The 18,033-nt window shown below is 44.0% G+C and overlaps 1 protein-coding gene across 2 annotated transcripts; it reads right to left on the bottom strand.

Annotated features, from left to right (window-relative positions):
- Window positions 1–6,581: 6,581 nt before the first annotated feature.
- LOC139553902 (protein delta homolog 1) lies at window positions 6,582–12,012 on the bottom strand. Of its 2 annotated transcripts, none has more exons than XM_071366663.1 (6): window positions 11,892–12,012; window positions 11,373–11,452; window positions 11,101–11,164; window positions 10,646–10,776; window positions 9,923–10,064; window positions 6,582–8,868 (listed from the first exon to the last, which is right to left on the bottom strand). In XM_071366663.1, the coding sequence occupies exons 2-6, from the start codon at window positions 11,440–11,442 to the stop codon at window positions 8,076–8,078; spliced, it is 1,200 nt and encodes a 399-aa protein (XP_071222764.1). In that variant the 5' UTR covers window positions 11,443–11,452; window positions 11,892–12,012; the 3' UTR covers window positions 6,582–8,075. The 2 variants fall into 2 exon arrangements, with proteins under 2 accessions (XP_071222764.1, XP_071222763.1); XM_071366662.1 differs by having other exon boundaries at window positions 11,822–11,997.
- Window positions 12,013–18,033: the final 6,021 nt, after the last annotated feature.

The following is an 18,033-nucleotide window of genomic DNA, read 5'->3' as shown; positions in this document are numbered from 1 at the left end:
GTGTGTTTTGTCCTATATGTTACATATTATTATTATTGTTATTTTTTTATCCCAGCCCCCGTCCCCGCAGGTGGTCTTTTGCCTTTTGGTAGGCCGTCCTTGTAAATAAGAATTTGTTCTTAACTGACTTGTCTACCTAAATAAATGTTAAATAAAAAAAACGTATATATATATTATCCTGTACAGTAGCTGGCCTCTCCAGCCCTGTTCCTGGAGAGACACCCTCCTGTAGCTGGCCTCTCCAGCCCTGTTCCTGGAGAGACACCCTCCTGTAGCTGGCCTCTCCAGCCCTGTTCCTGGAGAGACACCCTCCTGTAGCTGGCCTCTCCAGCCCTGTTCCTGGAGAGACACCCTCCTGTAGCTGGCCTCTCCAGCCCTGTTCCTGGAGAGGTACCCTCCTGTAGCTGGCCTCTCCAGCCCTGTTCCTGGAGAGACACCCTCCTGTAGCTGGCCTCTCCAGCCCTGTTCCTGGAGAGGTACCCTCCTGTAGCTGGCCTCTCCAGCCCTGTTCCTGGAGAGGTACCCTCCTGTAGCTGGCCTCTCCAGCCCTGTTCCTGGAGAGACACCCTCCTGTAGCTGGCCTCTCCAGCCCTGTTCCTGGAGAGGTACCCTCCTGTAGCTGGCCTCTCCAGCCCTGTTCCTGGAGAGACACCCTCCTGTAGCTGGCCTCTCCAGCCCTGTTCCTGGAGCGGTACCCTCCTGTAGCTGGCCTCTCCAGCCCTGTTCCTGGAGAGGTACCCTCCTGTAGCTGGCCTCTCCAGCCCTGTTCCTGGAGAGGTACCCTCCTGTAGCTGGCCTCTCCAGCCCTGTTCCTGGAGAGGTACCCTCCTGTAGCTGGCCTCTCCAGCCCTGTTCCTGGAGAGACACCCTCCTGTAGCTGGCCTCTCCAGCCCTGTTCCTGGAGAGACACCCTCCTGTAGCTGGCCTCTCCAGCCCTGTTCCTGGAGAACTAACCTCCTGTAGGTGTTCACTCCAACTCTGTTCCTGGAAAACTAACCTCCTGTAGGTGTTCACTCCAACCCTGTTCCTGGAGAGATACCCTCCTGTAGGTTTTCACTCCAACCCTGTTCCTGGAGAGAAACCCTCCTGTAGGTGTTCACTCCAACCCTGTTCCTGGAGAACTAACCTCCTGTAGGTGTTCACTCCAACCCTGTTCCTGGAGAGAAACCCTCCTGTAGGTGTTCACTCCAACCCTGTTCCTAGAGAGCCACCCTCCTGTAGGTGTTCACTCCAACCCTGTTCCTGGAGAACTAACCTCCTGTAGGTGTTCACTCCAACCCTGTTCCTAGAGAGCCACCCTCCTGTAGGTGTTCACTCCAACCCTGTTCCTGGAGAACTAACCTCCTGTAGGTGTTCACTCCAACCCTGTTCCTGGAGAGAAACCCTCCTGTAGGTGTTCACTCCAACCCTGTTCCTGGAGAACTAACCTCCTGTAGGTGTTCACTCCAACCCTGTTCCTAGAGAGTCACCCTCCTGTAGGTGTTCACTCCAACCCTGTTCCTGGAGAACTAACCTCCTGTAGGTGTTCACTCCAACCCTGTTCCTAGAGAGTCACCCTCCTGTAGGTGTTCACTCCAACCCTGTTCCTGGAGAACTAACCTCCTGTAGGTGTTCACTCCAACCCTGTTCCTGGAGAGAAACCCTCCTGTAGGTGTTCACTCCAACCCTGTTCCTGGAGAGTCACCCTCCTGTAGGTGTTCACTCCAACCCTGTTCCTGGAGAACTAACCTCCTGTAGGTGTTCACTCCAACCCTGTTGCTAGAGAGTCACCCTCCTGTAGGTGTTCACTCCAGCCCTGTTCCTGGAGAACTAACCTCCTGTAGGTGTTCACTCCAACCCTGTTCCTAGAGAGCCACCCTCCTGTAGGTGTTCACTCCAGCCCTGTTCCTGGAGAGATACCCTTTTGCAGGTTTTACACTCCAACCCTGTTCCTGAAGACATCTTTCCCAGGAACAGGGTTGGAGAGAACACCTACAGGCGGGTCTCTCTCCAGGAACAGAGTAGGAAAGAACACCTACAGGAGGGTCTCTCTCCAGGAACAGACCTGGAGTGCCCTGGTTTAAATGGAGGCTGCATGTACGGTCCTGAATTGCACCATTTTCCTGTCTTGCTAAGCATTCAAAATGTAACAAGTACTTTTGGGAGTCAGGGAAAATATATGGAGTAAAAGTACATTATTTTCTTTAGGAATGTAGTGAAGTAAAAGTAAAAGTTGTCAAAAATATAAATAGTAAAGTAAAGCACAGATACCCCCCAAAATAACTTTAAAATACTACTTAAGTGTTTTTACTTAAGTACTTTACACCACTGCAAATAACCAAATAACGGATTAGTCAGATGCTTATTAAATATATTTTAAAATATTCTATTATGTAGATAATACTATATGTTAGATGTGGCTGAAAAATATATAATAAGGTAAGGTATTCATTTGTAAGGTATACATGAATATGTCAATAGTTAAGTTTGTAAATAACTTTACAGGTTTTGTAGGCTAATTTATAAAAGTCCAGTAGTGTTTATTTCATTGGTTGATACAGGGTGATATATTCTCCACAAGGTGGTGGCAAACACCATTCTGTAAAATCTGCTCCGGTATACGGATAAGGAACCCACACAATGATCTGGGCCTGTATTCACAAAGTGTCTCAGAGTTGGAGTGTTGATCTTGCCCAGAATACATATGAACTGACCAGGATAGTAAGTTTATTTAACCTTTTTTTTTTTATCTAGGTTTGTCTTCTTGAGAAAAAAAAAACATATATTTGGACCTGTAAGTTGAAATATAAATTTGGGATGGCTGTCAGGCTGTAGATACAGTATTTGATAAATGTATCTTATTTGAAAAAGGAAGACTGGTTTATATTTTTATTAACAAAGATCAAGAAAAACACAATAAGCAATATTCTACCAAATCACAGTAAAAGCACATAGCACTGTAGCATGTACTGAGGATGGATAAGGGGCCCTTTCCCATTGCACATAGCACTGTAACATGTACTGAGGATGGATAAGGGGCCCTGTAACATGTACTGAGGATGGATAAGGGGCCCTGTAACATGTACTGAGGATGGATACGGGGCCCTTTCCCATTGCACATAGCACTGTAACATGTACTGAGGGTGGATAAGGGGCCCTTTCCCATTGCACATAGCACTGTAACATGTACTGAGGATGGATAAGGGGCCCTGTAACATGTACTGAGGATGGATAAGGGGCCCTGTAACATGTACTGAGGATGGATAAGGGGCACTGTAACATGTACTGAGGATGGATAAGGGGCCCTGTAACATGTACTGAGGATGGATAAGGGGCACTGTAACATGTACTGAGGGTGGATAAGGGGCACTGTAGCATGTACTGAGGATGGATAAGGGGCCCTGTAACATGTACTGAGGATGGATAAGGGGCACTGTAACATGTACTGAGGGTGGATAAGGGGCACTGTAGCATGTACTGAGGATGGATAAGGGGCACTGTAACATGTACTGAGGATGGATAAGGGGCCCTGTAACATGTACTGAGGATGGATAAGGGGCCCTGTAACATGTACTGAGGGTGGATAAGGGGCCCTTTCCCATTGCACTGTAACATGTACTGAGGGTGGATAAGGGGCCCTTTCCCATTGCACTGTAACATGTACTGAGGGTGGATAAGAGGCCCTTTCCCATTGCACTGTAACATGTACTGAGGGTGGATAAGGGGCCCTTTCCCATTGCACATAGCACTGTAACATGTACTGAGGATGGATAAGAGGCCCTTTCCCATTGCACTGTAACATGTACTGAGGGTGGATAAGAGGCCCTTTCCCATTGCACTGTAACATGTACTGAGGGTGGATAAGGGGCCCTTTCCCATTGCACATAGCACTGTAACATGTACTGAGGATGGATAAGGGGCCCTTTCCCATTGCACATAGCACTGTAACATGTACTGAGGATGGATAAGGGGCCCTGTAACATGTACTGAGGGTGGATAAGGGGCCCTTTCCCATTGCACATAACACTGTAACATGTACTGAGGATGGATAAGGGGCCCTGTAACATGTACTGAGGATGGATAAGGGGCCCTGTAACATGTACTGAGGATGGATAAGGGGCACTGTAACATGTACTGAGGATGGATAAGGGGCCCTGTAACATGTACTGAGGGTGGATAAGGGGCCCTGTAACATGTACTGAGGGTGGATAAGGGGCCCTTTCCCATTGCACATAGCACTGTAACATGTACTGAGGGTGGATAAGGGGCCCTTTCCCATTGCACATAGCACTGTAACATGTACTGAGGATGGATAAGGGGCCCTGTAACATGTACTGAGGATGGATAAGGGGCCCTGTAACATGTACTGAGGATGGATAAGGGGCCCTGTAACATGTACTGAGGATGGATAAGGGGCCCTGTAACATGTACTGAGGGTGGATAAGGGGCCCTGTAACATGTACTGAGGATGGATAAGGGGCCCTGTAACATGTACTGAGGATGGATAAGGGGCCCTGTAACATGTACTGAGGGTGGATAAGGGGCCCTGTAACATGTACTGAGGATGGATAAGGGGCCCTGTAACATGTACTGAGGATGGATAAGGGGCCCTGTAACATGTACTGAGGGTGGATAAGGGGCCCTGTAACATGTACTGAGGATGGATAAGGGGCCCTGTAACATGTACTGAGGATGGATAAGGGGCCCTGTAACATGTACTGAGGATGGATAAGGGGCCCTGTAACATGTACTGAGGGTGGATAAGGGGCCCTTTCCCATTGCACTGTAACATGTACTGAGGGTGGATAAGGGGCCCTTTCCCATTGCACTGTAACATGTACTGAGGGTGGATAAGAGGCCCTTTCCCATTGCACTGTAACATGTACTGAGGGTGGATAAGGGGCCCTTTCCCATTGCACATAGCACTGTAACATGTACTGAGGATGGATAAGAGGCCCTTTCCCATTGCACTGTAACATGTACTGAGGGTGGATAAGAGGCCCTTTCCCATTGCACTGTAACATGTACTGAGGGTGGATAAGGGGCCCTTTCCCATTGCACATAGCACTGTAACATGTACTGAGGATGGATAAGGGGCCCTTTCCCATTGCACATAGCACTGTAACATGTACTGAGGATGGATAAGGGGCCCTGTAACATGTACTGAGGGTGGATAAGGGGCCCTTTCCCATTGCACATAGCACTGTAACATGTACTGAGGATGGATAAGGGGCCCTGTAACATGTACTGAGGATGGATAAGGGGCCCTGTAACATGTACTGAGGATGGATACGGGGCCCTTTCCCATTGCACATAGCACTGTAACATGTACTGAGGATGGATAATGGGCCCTTTCCCATTGCACATAGCACTGTAGCATGTACTGAGGATGGATAATGGGCCCTTTCCCATTGCACATAGCACTGTAACATGTACTGAGGATGGATAAGGGGCCCTTTCCCATTGCACATAGCACTGTAACATGTACTGAGGATGGATAAGGGGCCCTTTCCCATTGCACATAGCACTGTAACATGTACTGAGGATGGATAAGGGGCCCTTTCCCATTGCACATAGCACTGTAGCATGTACTGAGGATGGATAAGGGGCCCTTTCCCATTGCACATAGCACTGTAACATGTACTGAGGATGGATAAGGGGCCCTTTCCCATTGCACATAGCACTGTAGCATGTACTGAGGATGGATAAGGGGCCCTTTCCCATTGCACATAGCACTGTAACATGTACTGAGGGTGGATAAGGGGCCCTTTCCCATTGCACATAGCACTGTAGCATGTACTGAGGATGGATAAGGGGCCCTTTCCCATTGCACATAGCACTGTAACATGTACTGAGGATGGATAATGGGCCCTTTCCCATTGCACATAGCACTGTAGCATGTACTGAGGATGGATAATGGGCCCTTTCCCATTGCACATAGCACTGTAACATGTACTGAGGATGGATAAGGGGCCCTTTCCCATTGCACATAGCACTGTAACATGTACTGAGGATGGATAAGGGGCCCTTTCCCATTGCACATAGCACTGTAACATGTACTGAGGATGGATAAGGGGCCCTGTAACATGTACTGAGGATGGATAAGGGGCCCTGTAACATGTACTGAGGATGGATACGGGGCCCTTTCCCATTGCACATAGCACTGTAGCATGTACTGAGGATGGATAATGGGCCCTTTCCCATTGCACATAGCACTGTAGCATGTACTGAGGATGGATAAGGGGCCCTTTCCCATTGCACATAGCACTGTAACATGTACTGAGGATGGATAAGGGGCCCTTTCCCATTGCACATAGCACTGTAACATGTACTGAGGGTGGATAAGGGGCCCTTTCCCATTGCACATAGCACTGTAGCATGTACTGAGGATGGATAAGGGGCCCTTTCCCATTGCACATAGCACTGTAACATGTACTGAGGATGGATAAGTGGCCCTTTCCCATTGCACATAGCACTGTAGCATGTACTGAGGATGGATAAGGGGCCCTTTCCCATTGCACATAGCACTGTAACATGTACTGAGGATGGATAAGGGTCCCTTTCCCATCTGGCAAAAACACTGAATTAACATTCTATGAAAGACCTATTTTAACATACCTGACAACGAATATCAATGTTTTTATAAATGTTTTGTCAACATTTTTACCTATTTTTCAAACACAAATCAATGACAGTATTTCAAGGTGAAATCACGTTTAATTAAACATAGTTTAAACTAAATATGGATGTTGATTTGATTTGATGTTGACGTCAGGTCTTTGCCCGGTGGGTTAAAACTGACCGAATGTTACCAATGAGAGTACGATATCCAAACTGCTCACTTGTGTTTTATACAATGTTTATGGTTTGAAATGACATGTGGCAGAATACTTTAGAGAGTGAAAATTGGGTACCCAACTTCCTGCCGGTGCCCCAACCACACAAACACAACATCCTATTTTTGTTGTTGACATATCCAGTGATTAATGGCTCCAACCCACATTTTCTTGGCCTGGAAAAGTAAATTAAAGCCACCCACATTTTAATCTTATTTTGCCCTCAAACAAACTGCAGGGGTCGATGTTTGTGTTGTGGTATGAAATCTTACCAGAAATTGGATGGAGTTTTGTTCAAAGCAGGAGTTTGCAGTCACATTAATATTTGTAAATACACTTGCTGAATTATAGAGTTGAATTAATTGGTGCTTAAAAAAAAATCTTATTAGACATAAAATGGGATGAATATCTAAAGTACTGTGACATCCACTACTGGTGGTTAGTAACAATTGTATTATGCTCATTACAGATTGACAATACTTGCTGATATTTCCAGACAGATTTTTTTGATAATATATATATATATATACTGTATATATAAATATATAGATTCAATCAAAAACGAAAAAGCAGTATAAATTCAAAGATGTGGTTCACTTGAATACTGTACAAGCAGATGTATTCTATCCACTAACAACGATATGTAGAAGACAAATACGAACAGCAATCTGAATACTAATAGAATCTAACCATCAAAAGCACTGACTGGTTCTAGTCCAAAATATCAGCATATCTACAATAGGATTTGTAATACAATAATAAACTTGGGGCTTTATGATAATCACTATAATTGACTTAAAGTCTGAAATTTGTACAAGATTTGATGAATAATTAACTACAGTATAAAAGTGGAAAGTAAAACATTGAATTAGTTCAGATCAAAAGCTTTATCAGTTGTTTTGGTTATTTTGCTTTAAAAAACATTATTTTGCTATATAAGCACTTTTATGTTATAAGTTAACATCTGAAAGAGATAAAACGACAGCTTGTGGATGTCCTGAAAATTAGGCAGGCATACATTATTGTCCTTCTCCTCCAGGCATCGTGCCTGTACATCTTAGCATCAATCCTCTTACTTGAGGAAAGTTCCACATACAGTGGATCACATTAGAACAGAATAACTGCATTTTTCAGAGAGGGAGCCTCAGTTTTCTCTTTAAAATCTATTTCAAATCCATGACCTTCTCCATTTGTTTTGTAGGTGTCCTTGCACACTCAAACACACTCCTTATGCAGACGGTCAGTCAAAATACCCACATGTCAGATTGACGTGTAATGTTTCCCAAAGCTGGTGAGCTTGATCTTCTCAGGGAGGATGATGTTGACAGAGTGGCCCCCCTCATCCTCGCTGTTATTGCCTCTCAACAGATGCTCTCTCTGCTGGCGCACCAGATGGCTGTACTTGGCGTTGGCCATCCACGTCTCGCAGCGGTTGAAGAAGATAATACCTGTGGTTCCCAGGATCACCAGGCAGGTGAGCAGGCCCAGCATCCCGAAACAGATGAGCTGACTGCGGGTGACCAGGCTGGCGGCAGAGGCCGAGTGAACCGTCTCCTTCAGGCTGATCTTGAGAAGGTCCCTCTCGGGGGGCCTTAGTAGTTTATGGAAGGCGTGGGCAGGTAGGCTGTAGTGTGGTGGGGAGAGTTTGGCCAGCCTGAGTTTGGCTTTGGGCCTGTGTGGCTGCTGGGTCGGCGTACATTCATGCCCAGTGAAAGTGCACCCTGGGAGGCACAGACAATGGTACATCCCAGCCCTGTTCTTTTGGCTCCCCACCACGCAGGTGCCCCCGTTCCCACAGGGGGTACTAGCACAGGGGGAGAGGGGGTCCACATGGGTGTTGTTACAGGTGGGGCTGTTGAAGCCCGCGGGGCAGGCGCAGGTGAATGCAGGACCGTAGTCGGTGCAGTTGCCCCCGTTGAGGCAGGGGTTGGGATTACAGCTGTCCGTGTCAATCTCACAGAAGTCTCCAGCGAATCCGAGAGGACAGGCGCAGGAGGGGTAGGCTGCCAAGCCACCGGCGTCAGAGCAGGTGCCACCATTTTGGCAGGGAGAGCTGAAGGGCAAACCAGTTCACTTTGATTTCTCTCTAAAGTCCACAGTATAAAACTGTACCAGGGATTATGGTAACATACAAGAGCTCAAGAGGGTTTTACATTTTTTTTTTATTATCGGTCACATCTCAGAGGTTGTGTAAGGCCATTCAAATGATATGTTTTGTTGTTAGCCGGTACTGTGCTCACAGCCACATGCTCACAGCCGTTCAAACAGGATGCCTTTTTAATCCTTATGCTGTTATACACAGTGAGTGCTATGACAATGGCTGCTTGCACTAGACATTCACTCTGGACATTTACTATAGACATTTACTCTAGACATTCACTCTAGACATTCACTCTAGACATTCACTCTAGACATTCATTCTAGACATTTACTCTGGACATTCACTCTAGACATTCACTCTAGACATTTACTCTAGACATTCACTCTAGACATTTACTCTGGACATTCACTCTAGACATTCACTCTAGACATTCACTCTAGACATTCACTCTGGACATTCACTCTAGACATTCACTCTAGACATTCACTCTAGACATTCATTCTAGACATTCACTCTAGACATTTACTCTGGACATCCACTAGACAGTTATGGGCCCTTCTTTCAAAGCTTAATGAAGGTCCATGATTACTGAGCTCCAATGTGGGCTCAGTGTTTAGGAGTCATTCTCAGAGTCCCCCAAAAGAAAGCTAATATACATCTCCATGCAAAAGTCATTTCAGTTAGAGGATTTATATAGAACTGAAATGATTGCTTGTCAACTAAAGAGAAAGGACACACAGACAGAGCTGTATTGAATTTCGGGTCGGGGTCCTCTCAGTCAATAACAGGCCAGTGTAACAAAGAGCAACCATAGTGAGATTCAGTGAGACTATGGCGGTCAAGGAAGGCTGTATACCTATCAGTCTCCAGAGACAAGCCTGTGTCCATTTGAAAGGCAGAAGGGTTGATCCCCCAATGGATTCAATGGCACCTAATCTGGTATTGAAAAAGCTTTAGAGACTAAGGTTTTAATTAAGATAATGCAAACCATGTCAGATTTTCATACCCGTTTGTTAGACATGATCCCTTTTTCAGGTGGCAGCTCTCTCCTGTGTAACCAGGCAGACAAATGCAGAGGTATCCTCCCTGGCCAGTCTGGATGCATGTGGAGTTATCAGTGCATGGTTTAGATGAGCACTGGTTGGTGTCTGGAAAAAGTTGATACAATGTTGTTGGGAGAGGTCATTACACACATGCGTACACACATATGGGTACACACACACACACACACACACACACACACACACACACACACACACACACACACACACACACACACACACACACACACACACACACACACACACACACACACACACACACACAGAGTTTGTTATGATTTTATCGCCACAATGTAAATTGAAAACAAACAAACCAGTGACAAGTAGACTACATTTGACACCTCCCCACCCATGGTGTCTTTAAGATAGTGGAGCACATAGAGCCATCAGAGACAGGAAATACTATTTTCTTTCCACCCTCAAACAGATGCTTTCTCTTTCAGCTCGAGGTAAAGTCATAAAAATGTACATAAATTTACAGTATATTGAAGATTAAACTAAGTATGTGCTATCGGTGAATCATTCAGCTGTATCTTATGGTATCCTACCTTATTCACATGGTCAGGGGCTGACATGTGAGAGAAAAGTGGATTGGACTCACCTTGGTCACACTGGCTCCCCATCCAACCCTCTTCACAGATATGATACCCACCTTCACAGATACCCACCTTGGTCACACTGGCTCCCCATCCAGCCCTCTTCACAGATGCACTGCCATGCTTTCTCACAGCTGCCATGAAGACATCCTGGGAAGGGCATGCACTGCTTGCATGTTACCCCCTGCCAGCCTGGTTTGCATCTGAAAACATGATTCAGATGAAGGGACCATTGTTATGCTTCACACATGTTTTTTCTCACTCAGCTGGACTATTATTGGATGATTCTACAGGGTGTATTACTGTATAATTGATTGGGAAAAAGTAGATTTTTTATATATTTGTAAACAATACATCTAAACTTGGAATTAGCAGGATGAAAAACATAATTTCTTGTTTGGTCTGTGATGACTTGACCATGTGGAAATGGGGTGAAATAAGATGAAAATTGACTGCTTATGCTGATGAAACATGGTTGCTACGAATATTTAACATACTTCCAATGATCTATTATATAATTTAATTACCTGCATTCCTCAGGCTTTTCACAGTAGCCGTTTTCAGGATTGCACCCTGCGCTGCATTCAATAGCTTGGATTTGTGAAAGAGAAAACACGAGGTTAGCTATGAATTGCCTTTTCAAAGACCTCAAATATAAAACCGAACAATCATTTAAAAGGAAAATACTCGCAGCTAGTAAGTGATTTATTATTAAGTTATTAAATCTCAATGACAGCCTTTATGCAATGAGGGTACTATTGCTATAATGGAAACTATAATGGATGATGTGGTAAATTACCTTTAGTGATGGCAACACTCAAGACCAGAAATAACCCAAATGTTGTCAGGGACATCCTGATTTTCAGCATGCTTCTTCTCCTGTAAAATAAGCATTTGTCAAGTGGCAGCTCAGTTTCTAATTTCTCCGTCAAAAATAACTACAGGGCTTTGTAGGATAACCTAATGCTCTCAGCACGACCAGTCCCTCGCCTCCAAAGAACAGGTTGACATTGTTGAAAAGTTGATTATACGTGCATGCAGCATCGGACCTGAATTAAAATTCGTCAAGCCCATGTTCTGAAAGAATAGCCTACACACCACGCGCTAAATATAAATAGCATAGGATACCCAATTACGCACGAGCAGAAACGAAAATGCGACAAGCAGAACTATATCATAAAACGTTACGATATTAACCTAAATCTTCACTGTTGAATCAATAACTTTGCTTAAAATTTTACATTTTACCTATATCGCTTAGTTTTTCAGCTAGCTAGTCAGTCATATTGGATGCGTCCAAGCATGGCACTATATTTACTGGAATAAAGACGGCGGTGTAGCTATTCAGACGTGAGGTTTTTGTGTGATAGAGTAGACAGCATAGTGGTCCACGCTTGGCTCCTCCCGTCTGTTTAGGAAAGGAGCTGTCCAGTCCTCTGACCAACTGAACACATGAGGGGAAAGGCGCACGTAGCCTAACGTTATCTGTTCAATAACTTGCAGCGCAATCTATACAAACTTCTCAAAAGTATCGGCAGGGTTCGTTGCCATAATCATTCATTCTCATTTGTTTTGTAAGACGTCATTGTTTATGATACAGTAACCATTTAAACACTTATTGTCATTAACACTTGTCTGGTCAATTCTACAAATATGCCAACTGAATTATATTCTACCAGCACTATTTCCAATTCTTTCCTCAGGCAAAATAGGTATTTTCTTGTGCCACAAATAGAAGGGCTTAAACTCAAAGCTCTAATTTACGGGTTCTTCGTGTTCACAGACTTTATTGGAGCTGCAGTAGACTAGGGGAGGATGTATTACAATATAAATATAATTAATAAAAATCGCATCTCCGTTTAAGTCAATGATGGCATAATGAGAAGTATGCCAGGAAGAAAAAAGCAGGAAGTGTACCCTTAAATCTGTGCTGTGATTTGTTGAGTCAATTACAAAAAAATGCATTCCATTGCTTGACCCACATTACCATGGCAATCCAGCATCAGTTGATAGAACATTCTAAAATAACATGGAGATGATTGCATCACAATACCAGACAGGCAAATCGCGATTGTATAATGAGTTTACCAGTCAAATTGCCAGGTTTAGAGCTTCCAAGCCCGTTCCATTCATTATATTTATATGGCTATTGTCACGACTTCCACCGAAGTTGGTCACTTTCCTTGTTCGGGTGACGTTCGGCGGTCGACGTCACCGACCATCTAGCCATGCCGATCCACCTTTTATTTTCCATTGGTTTTGTCTTGTCTTCCATCACACCTGGTTCCAATTCCGTCAATTACATGTTGTGTATTTAACCCTCTGTTCCCCCCATGTCCTTGTCCGTAATTGTTTCCGGTAGTGCTTGTGCACGGTATGCTGGTGATTACCGGGTTTTGTTTGACCCATTTCATGTATTGTTCTGTTGACGGTGGTTTATGTTTATTAAAACTTCTTACGGCTGAAATCCCGCGAACGGGATTGATATGACAACAGCCAGCGGAAGTGCAAGGCGCCAAATTCAAACAACAGAAATCTCATAATTGAAATTCCTCAAACATACAAGTATTTTACACAATTTTAAAGATAAACTTGTTGTTAATCCCACCACAGTGTCCGATTTCAAAAAGGCTTTACGACTAAAGCACACCAAACGATTATGTTGGGTCAGCAAGTAGTCACAGAAAAACACAGCCATTTTTTCCAGCCAAAGAGAGGAGTCATAAAAAGCAGAAATAGAGATAAAATGAATCACTAACCTTTGATGATCTTCATCAGATGACCCTCATAGGACTTCATGTTACACAATACATGTAGATTTTGTTCGATAAAGTTCATATTTATATCCAAAAATCTCAGTTTACATTGGCGCGTTATGGTCAGTAATGTTTTGCTTCCAAAACATCCGGTGATTTTGCAGAGAGCCACATCAATTTACAGAAATACTCATCATAAATGTTGATGGAAATACAAGTGTTATACATGGACTTATAGATCCACTTCTCCTTAATGTAAACGCTGTGTCAGATTTCAAAAAAACTTTACGGAAAAAGTACACCATGCAATAATCTGAGTACGGGGCTCAGACACAAAAACAAGCCATACAGGTATCCGCCATGTTGTGGAGTCAACAGAAGTCAGAAATAGCATTATAAATATTCACTTACCTTTGATGATCTTCATCAGAATGCACTCCCAGGAATCCCAGTTCCACAATAAATGTTTGTTTTGTTCGATAAAGTCCATCATTTATGTCCAAATACCTCCTTTTTGTTCGCGCGTTTAGACGAACAGAAATGGAATAATGTGTGCCTGAACAAAGGGGGGGTCAAAATCAAAAGTAACAGTCAGTATCTGGTGTGGCCACCAGGTGCAGTAAGTACTGCAGTGCATCTCCTCCTCATGGACTGCATCAGATTTGCCAGTTCTTCCTGTGAGATGTTACCCCACTCTTCCACCAAGGCACCTGCAAGTTCCTGGCATTTCTGGGGGGGGGATGGCCCTAGCCCTCACCCTCCGATCCAACAGTCTCAGACATGCTCAATGAGATTGAGATCCGGGCTCTTCGCTGGCCATGGCAGAACACTGACATTCCTGTCTTGCAGAAAATCACACACAGAACGAGCAGTATGGCTGGTGGCATTGTCGTGCTGGAGGATCATGTCAGGATGAGCCTGCAGGAAGGGTACCACGTGAGGGAGGAGGATGTCTTCCCTGTAACGCACAGTGTTGAGATTGCCTGCAATGACAACAAGCTCAGTCTGATGATGCTGTGACACCCGCCCCAGACCATGAAGTACCCTCCACCTCCAAATCGATCCCGCTCCAGAGTACAGGCCTCAGTGTAACGCTCATTCCTTCGACGACAAACGCGAATCCGACCATCACCCCTGGTAAGACAAAACTGTGACTCGTCAGTGAAGAGCACTCTTTGCCAGTCCTGTCTGGTCCAGCGACGGTGGGTTTGTGCCCATAGGCAATGTTTTTGCCGGTGATGTCTAGTGAGGACCTGCCTTACAACAGGACTACAAGCCCGCAATCCAGCCTCTCTCAGGCTATTGCGGACAGTCTGAGCACTGATGGAGGGATTGTGCGTTCCTGGTGTAACTCGGGCAGTTGTTGTTGCCATCCTGTACCTGTCCCGCAGGTGTGATGTTCGTATGTACCGATCCTGTGCAGGTGAGGACAATCAGCTGCCGTCCTGCTCCCTGTAGCGCTGTCTTAGGCGTCTCACAGTACAGACATTGCAATTTATTGCCCTGGCCACATCTGTGGTCCTCATGGCTCCTTGCAGCATGCCTAAGGCACGTTCACGCAGATGAGCAGGGACCCTGGGCATCTTTCTTTTGGTGTTTTTCAGAGTCAGTAGAAAGGCTTCTTTAGTGTCCAAAGTTTTCATAACTGTGACATTAATTTCCTACTGTCTGTAAGCTTTTAGTGTCTTAACGACTGTTCCACAGGTGCATGTTAATTAATTGTTTATGTTTCATTGAACAAGCATGGAAAACAGTGTTTAAACACTTTACAATAAAGATCTGTGAAGTTCTTTGGATTTTTGGGAATTATCTTTGAAAGATAGGGCCCTGAAAAAGGGACGTTTCTTTTTTTGTTGAGTTTACAGGGATTGTTAAATATTTGTTATAACTATTTGGTTTTAATATCATCACCTATTGAGCATAGTCAGAACTACACATTTCCCATTGCAAAACAATTGTGCACATGTATCTCTATTATCAGAGTTATACAGCAGGTAGCTGCATGCTTTTTATGATCAGTAAACATCAATGATCATGTAATTTTGAATACGTGAAGGTACCTATGCATTTGGCATTTAGCTAGCTAAGAAACCAACATAATAATTAGCTTGCTTCGTCAGAGATTAGGTTTTTGGAGAGATCTTGACATCGGCAAGTCCTTGACACAATCATGTCTACGAACAATTCCTTCGACCTAATGGCTTGGTTTTCGCTCTGACATGCACTGTCAACTGTGGGACCTTATAAAGACAGGTGTGTGCCTGAATTTACCACAGGTGGACTCCAATCAAGTTTTAGAAACATCTCAAGGATGATCAATGGAAACAGGATGCACCTGAGCTCAATTTCGAGACTCATAGTAAAGGGTCTGAGTACTTATGTAAATAAGGTATTTCTGTTTTTTATTTTTAATACATTTGCAAAAATGTATAAAAACCTGTTTTTGCTTTTTCATTATGGAGTATTGTTTGTAGATTGATGAGTAAAAAATGTCTTCAATCAATTTTAGAATAAGGCTGGAACGTATCAAAATGTGGAAAAAGTCAAGGGGTCTGAATACTTTTTTCGAATTAACTGTAGCGACAGTAGATGTAAAACAATTGGATTGTATTTGAAAATAATAACACTAATCAAGCATTTTATGATAGACAGCCATACTCATTTTTCTCCTAACAATTCTCGGCTCACGGTTCAAGCATAATAAAATGATTATTCAAAAAGTTTTCAACATAATTTATAAAATATTTCATACATATTATGATACATGAACCTTTAAAAAGACCCTCCCCTTCTTCACTCTCATCTCTTCCACTTCACACCCTTTCCTCACCCTTTCCACTCAACCGCTCTCTCGCCTCCACTCTAAACCCCCTCTACGTACTGTAAGTCCCTTCGCTCCAGTTGTAGCACCATGGTTTCCTATTAGTGTCTCGTCTACTCCCGCTCCCCCTCTCTGGCACTCAACGTCGCCAGTTTACTTATTATTACGCACACTTGCCACCATCGTTACGCGCACCTGCGCCTCATGAGATTCACTTGGACTCCATCACTTTTACAATTACCTCCCCTATATCTGTTACTCCCTTTGGTTCATTCCCCAGGCAGTATTAGTTATGTTTTTCATGTCCAGACGCTACTCTTGTTTTGTATTGTTCCATGCTTATTGTATTATTAAATTCACCCCCTGTACTTGCTTCTCAATGCATCTGTGTTACAAGTAGCTTCCATTGATACAGACCTTTTATTAACATTTTACGGCAGTGGGCTGAATCAGGATCACACAGAGTGATTCTTGATAGTCTTAAACAAATCTACTTTGAAACAAAAGTATACACCTCCCACACATGGTTTTGGGCTTAAAAAAGGTCAGATATAGAGTTGAAATGTATTACATTTTGAGTTTGCACCCCAATATTACACTTTATATACATTACAGATGAATGAAATATAGCAAAACATAGAAACACTGGATTTTCATTGTTTAAGAAAAAAAATCTTTATTAATTATGACATTTAAAAAAATTGCTTTATAACATTCCATCCATGAGGCCAAAGAGAGGAGATTTGGTCATTGACTGCAGGAAAGGGCTACGTACCTGTGGCTCTAGGATCAGACATACTACCTGGTAGTCAGCATACCAGCTGATATCGTCACATGGGCTTGGCCAGAATAATTTGTTTATTCCATTACGGTGCATGCCCTTTACCTAGATTCTATCCTACTGCACATCTGTGATGATTCCTGGGTATGGCTCAATGTTGTAGGAAACCACACACCAATTACCAATATACTGAGAGTGAAGGGCCTCTGGTCACCACATGGTTTCAATGGTGCACACAGACCATGGTGCCTCAGAAGCTTCTAGAGTTGATCTTGGAGCGTCAGAAGCTTTTAGAGTTGATTTTGGAGCCTAAGCAACTTCTAGAGTTGATCTTGGAGCCTGATAAGCTCAAGAGGATCTTCGAGCCTGAGCAGCTTCTAGGGTTGATTTTGGAGACTCAGAAGCTTCTAGAGTTCATCTTGAACCTTCAGCAACTTCTATAGTTGATCTTGGAGCATCAGAGTTGATATTGGCACCACAGCAGCTTCTAGGGTTGATCTTGGATTCTCAGCCGTTTCTAGCGGTAATCTTGGAGCCTCAGCAGCTTCTAGGGTTGATCTTGGAGCCTAATCAGCTTCCAGAGTTGATCTTGGAGCCTCAGCAGCTTCTAGAATTGATCTTGGAGCCTCAGCAGCTTCTAGAGTTGATTTTGGAGACTCAGAAGCTTCTAGAGTTGATCATGGAGCTTCAGCAGCTTCTTGAGTTGATCTTGGAGCCTCAGCAGTTTCTAGAGTTGATCTTGGAGCCTCAACAGCTTCTAGAGTTGATCATGGAGCCTCTGCAGCATTTAGAGTTGATCATGGAGCCTCTGCAACTTCTAGAGGTGATCTTGGAGCCTCAGCAGCTTCTGGAGTTGATCTTGGAGCCTCAGCAGCTTCTTGATGTTGGAGCCTCATCAGCATCTAGAGTTGATGTTGGAGCCTGATCAGCTCTAGACGATCGTGGACCTTCAGGAACGTCTAGAGTTGTTTTGGAGCCTCAGAAGCTTCTATAGAATATATTGGATTCTCAGCAGTTTCTAGAGATGATAATGGCACCTCAGTAGCTTCTATAGATTATCTTGGATACTAAGCATTTTCTAGAGTTGATGTTGGAGCATATG

The sequence above is a fragment of the Salvelinus alpinus genome, chromosome 25 (genome assembly GCF_045679555.1).
Source record: "Salvelinus alpinus chromosome 25, SLU_Salpinus.1, whole genome shotgun sequence".
In the NCBI taxonomy this organism is placed as follows: Eukaryota; Metazoa; Chordata; class Actinopteri; order Salmoniformes; family Salmonidae; genus Salvelinus; species Salvelinus alpinus.
Note: the sequence above shows the minus strand (reverse complement) of the source record. Positions and strands in the feature narration are given on the sequence as shown.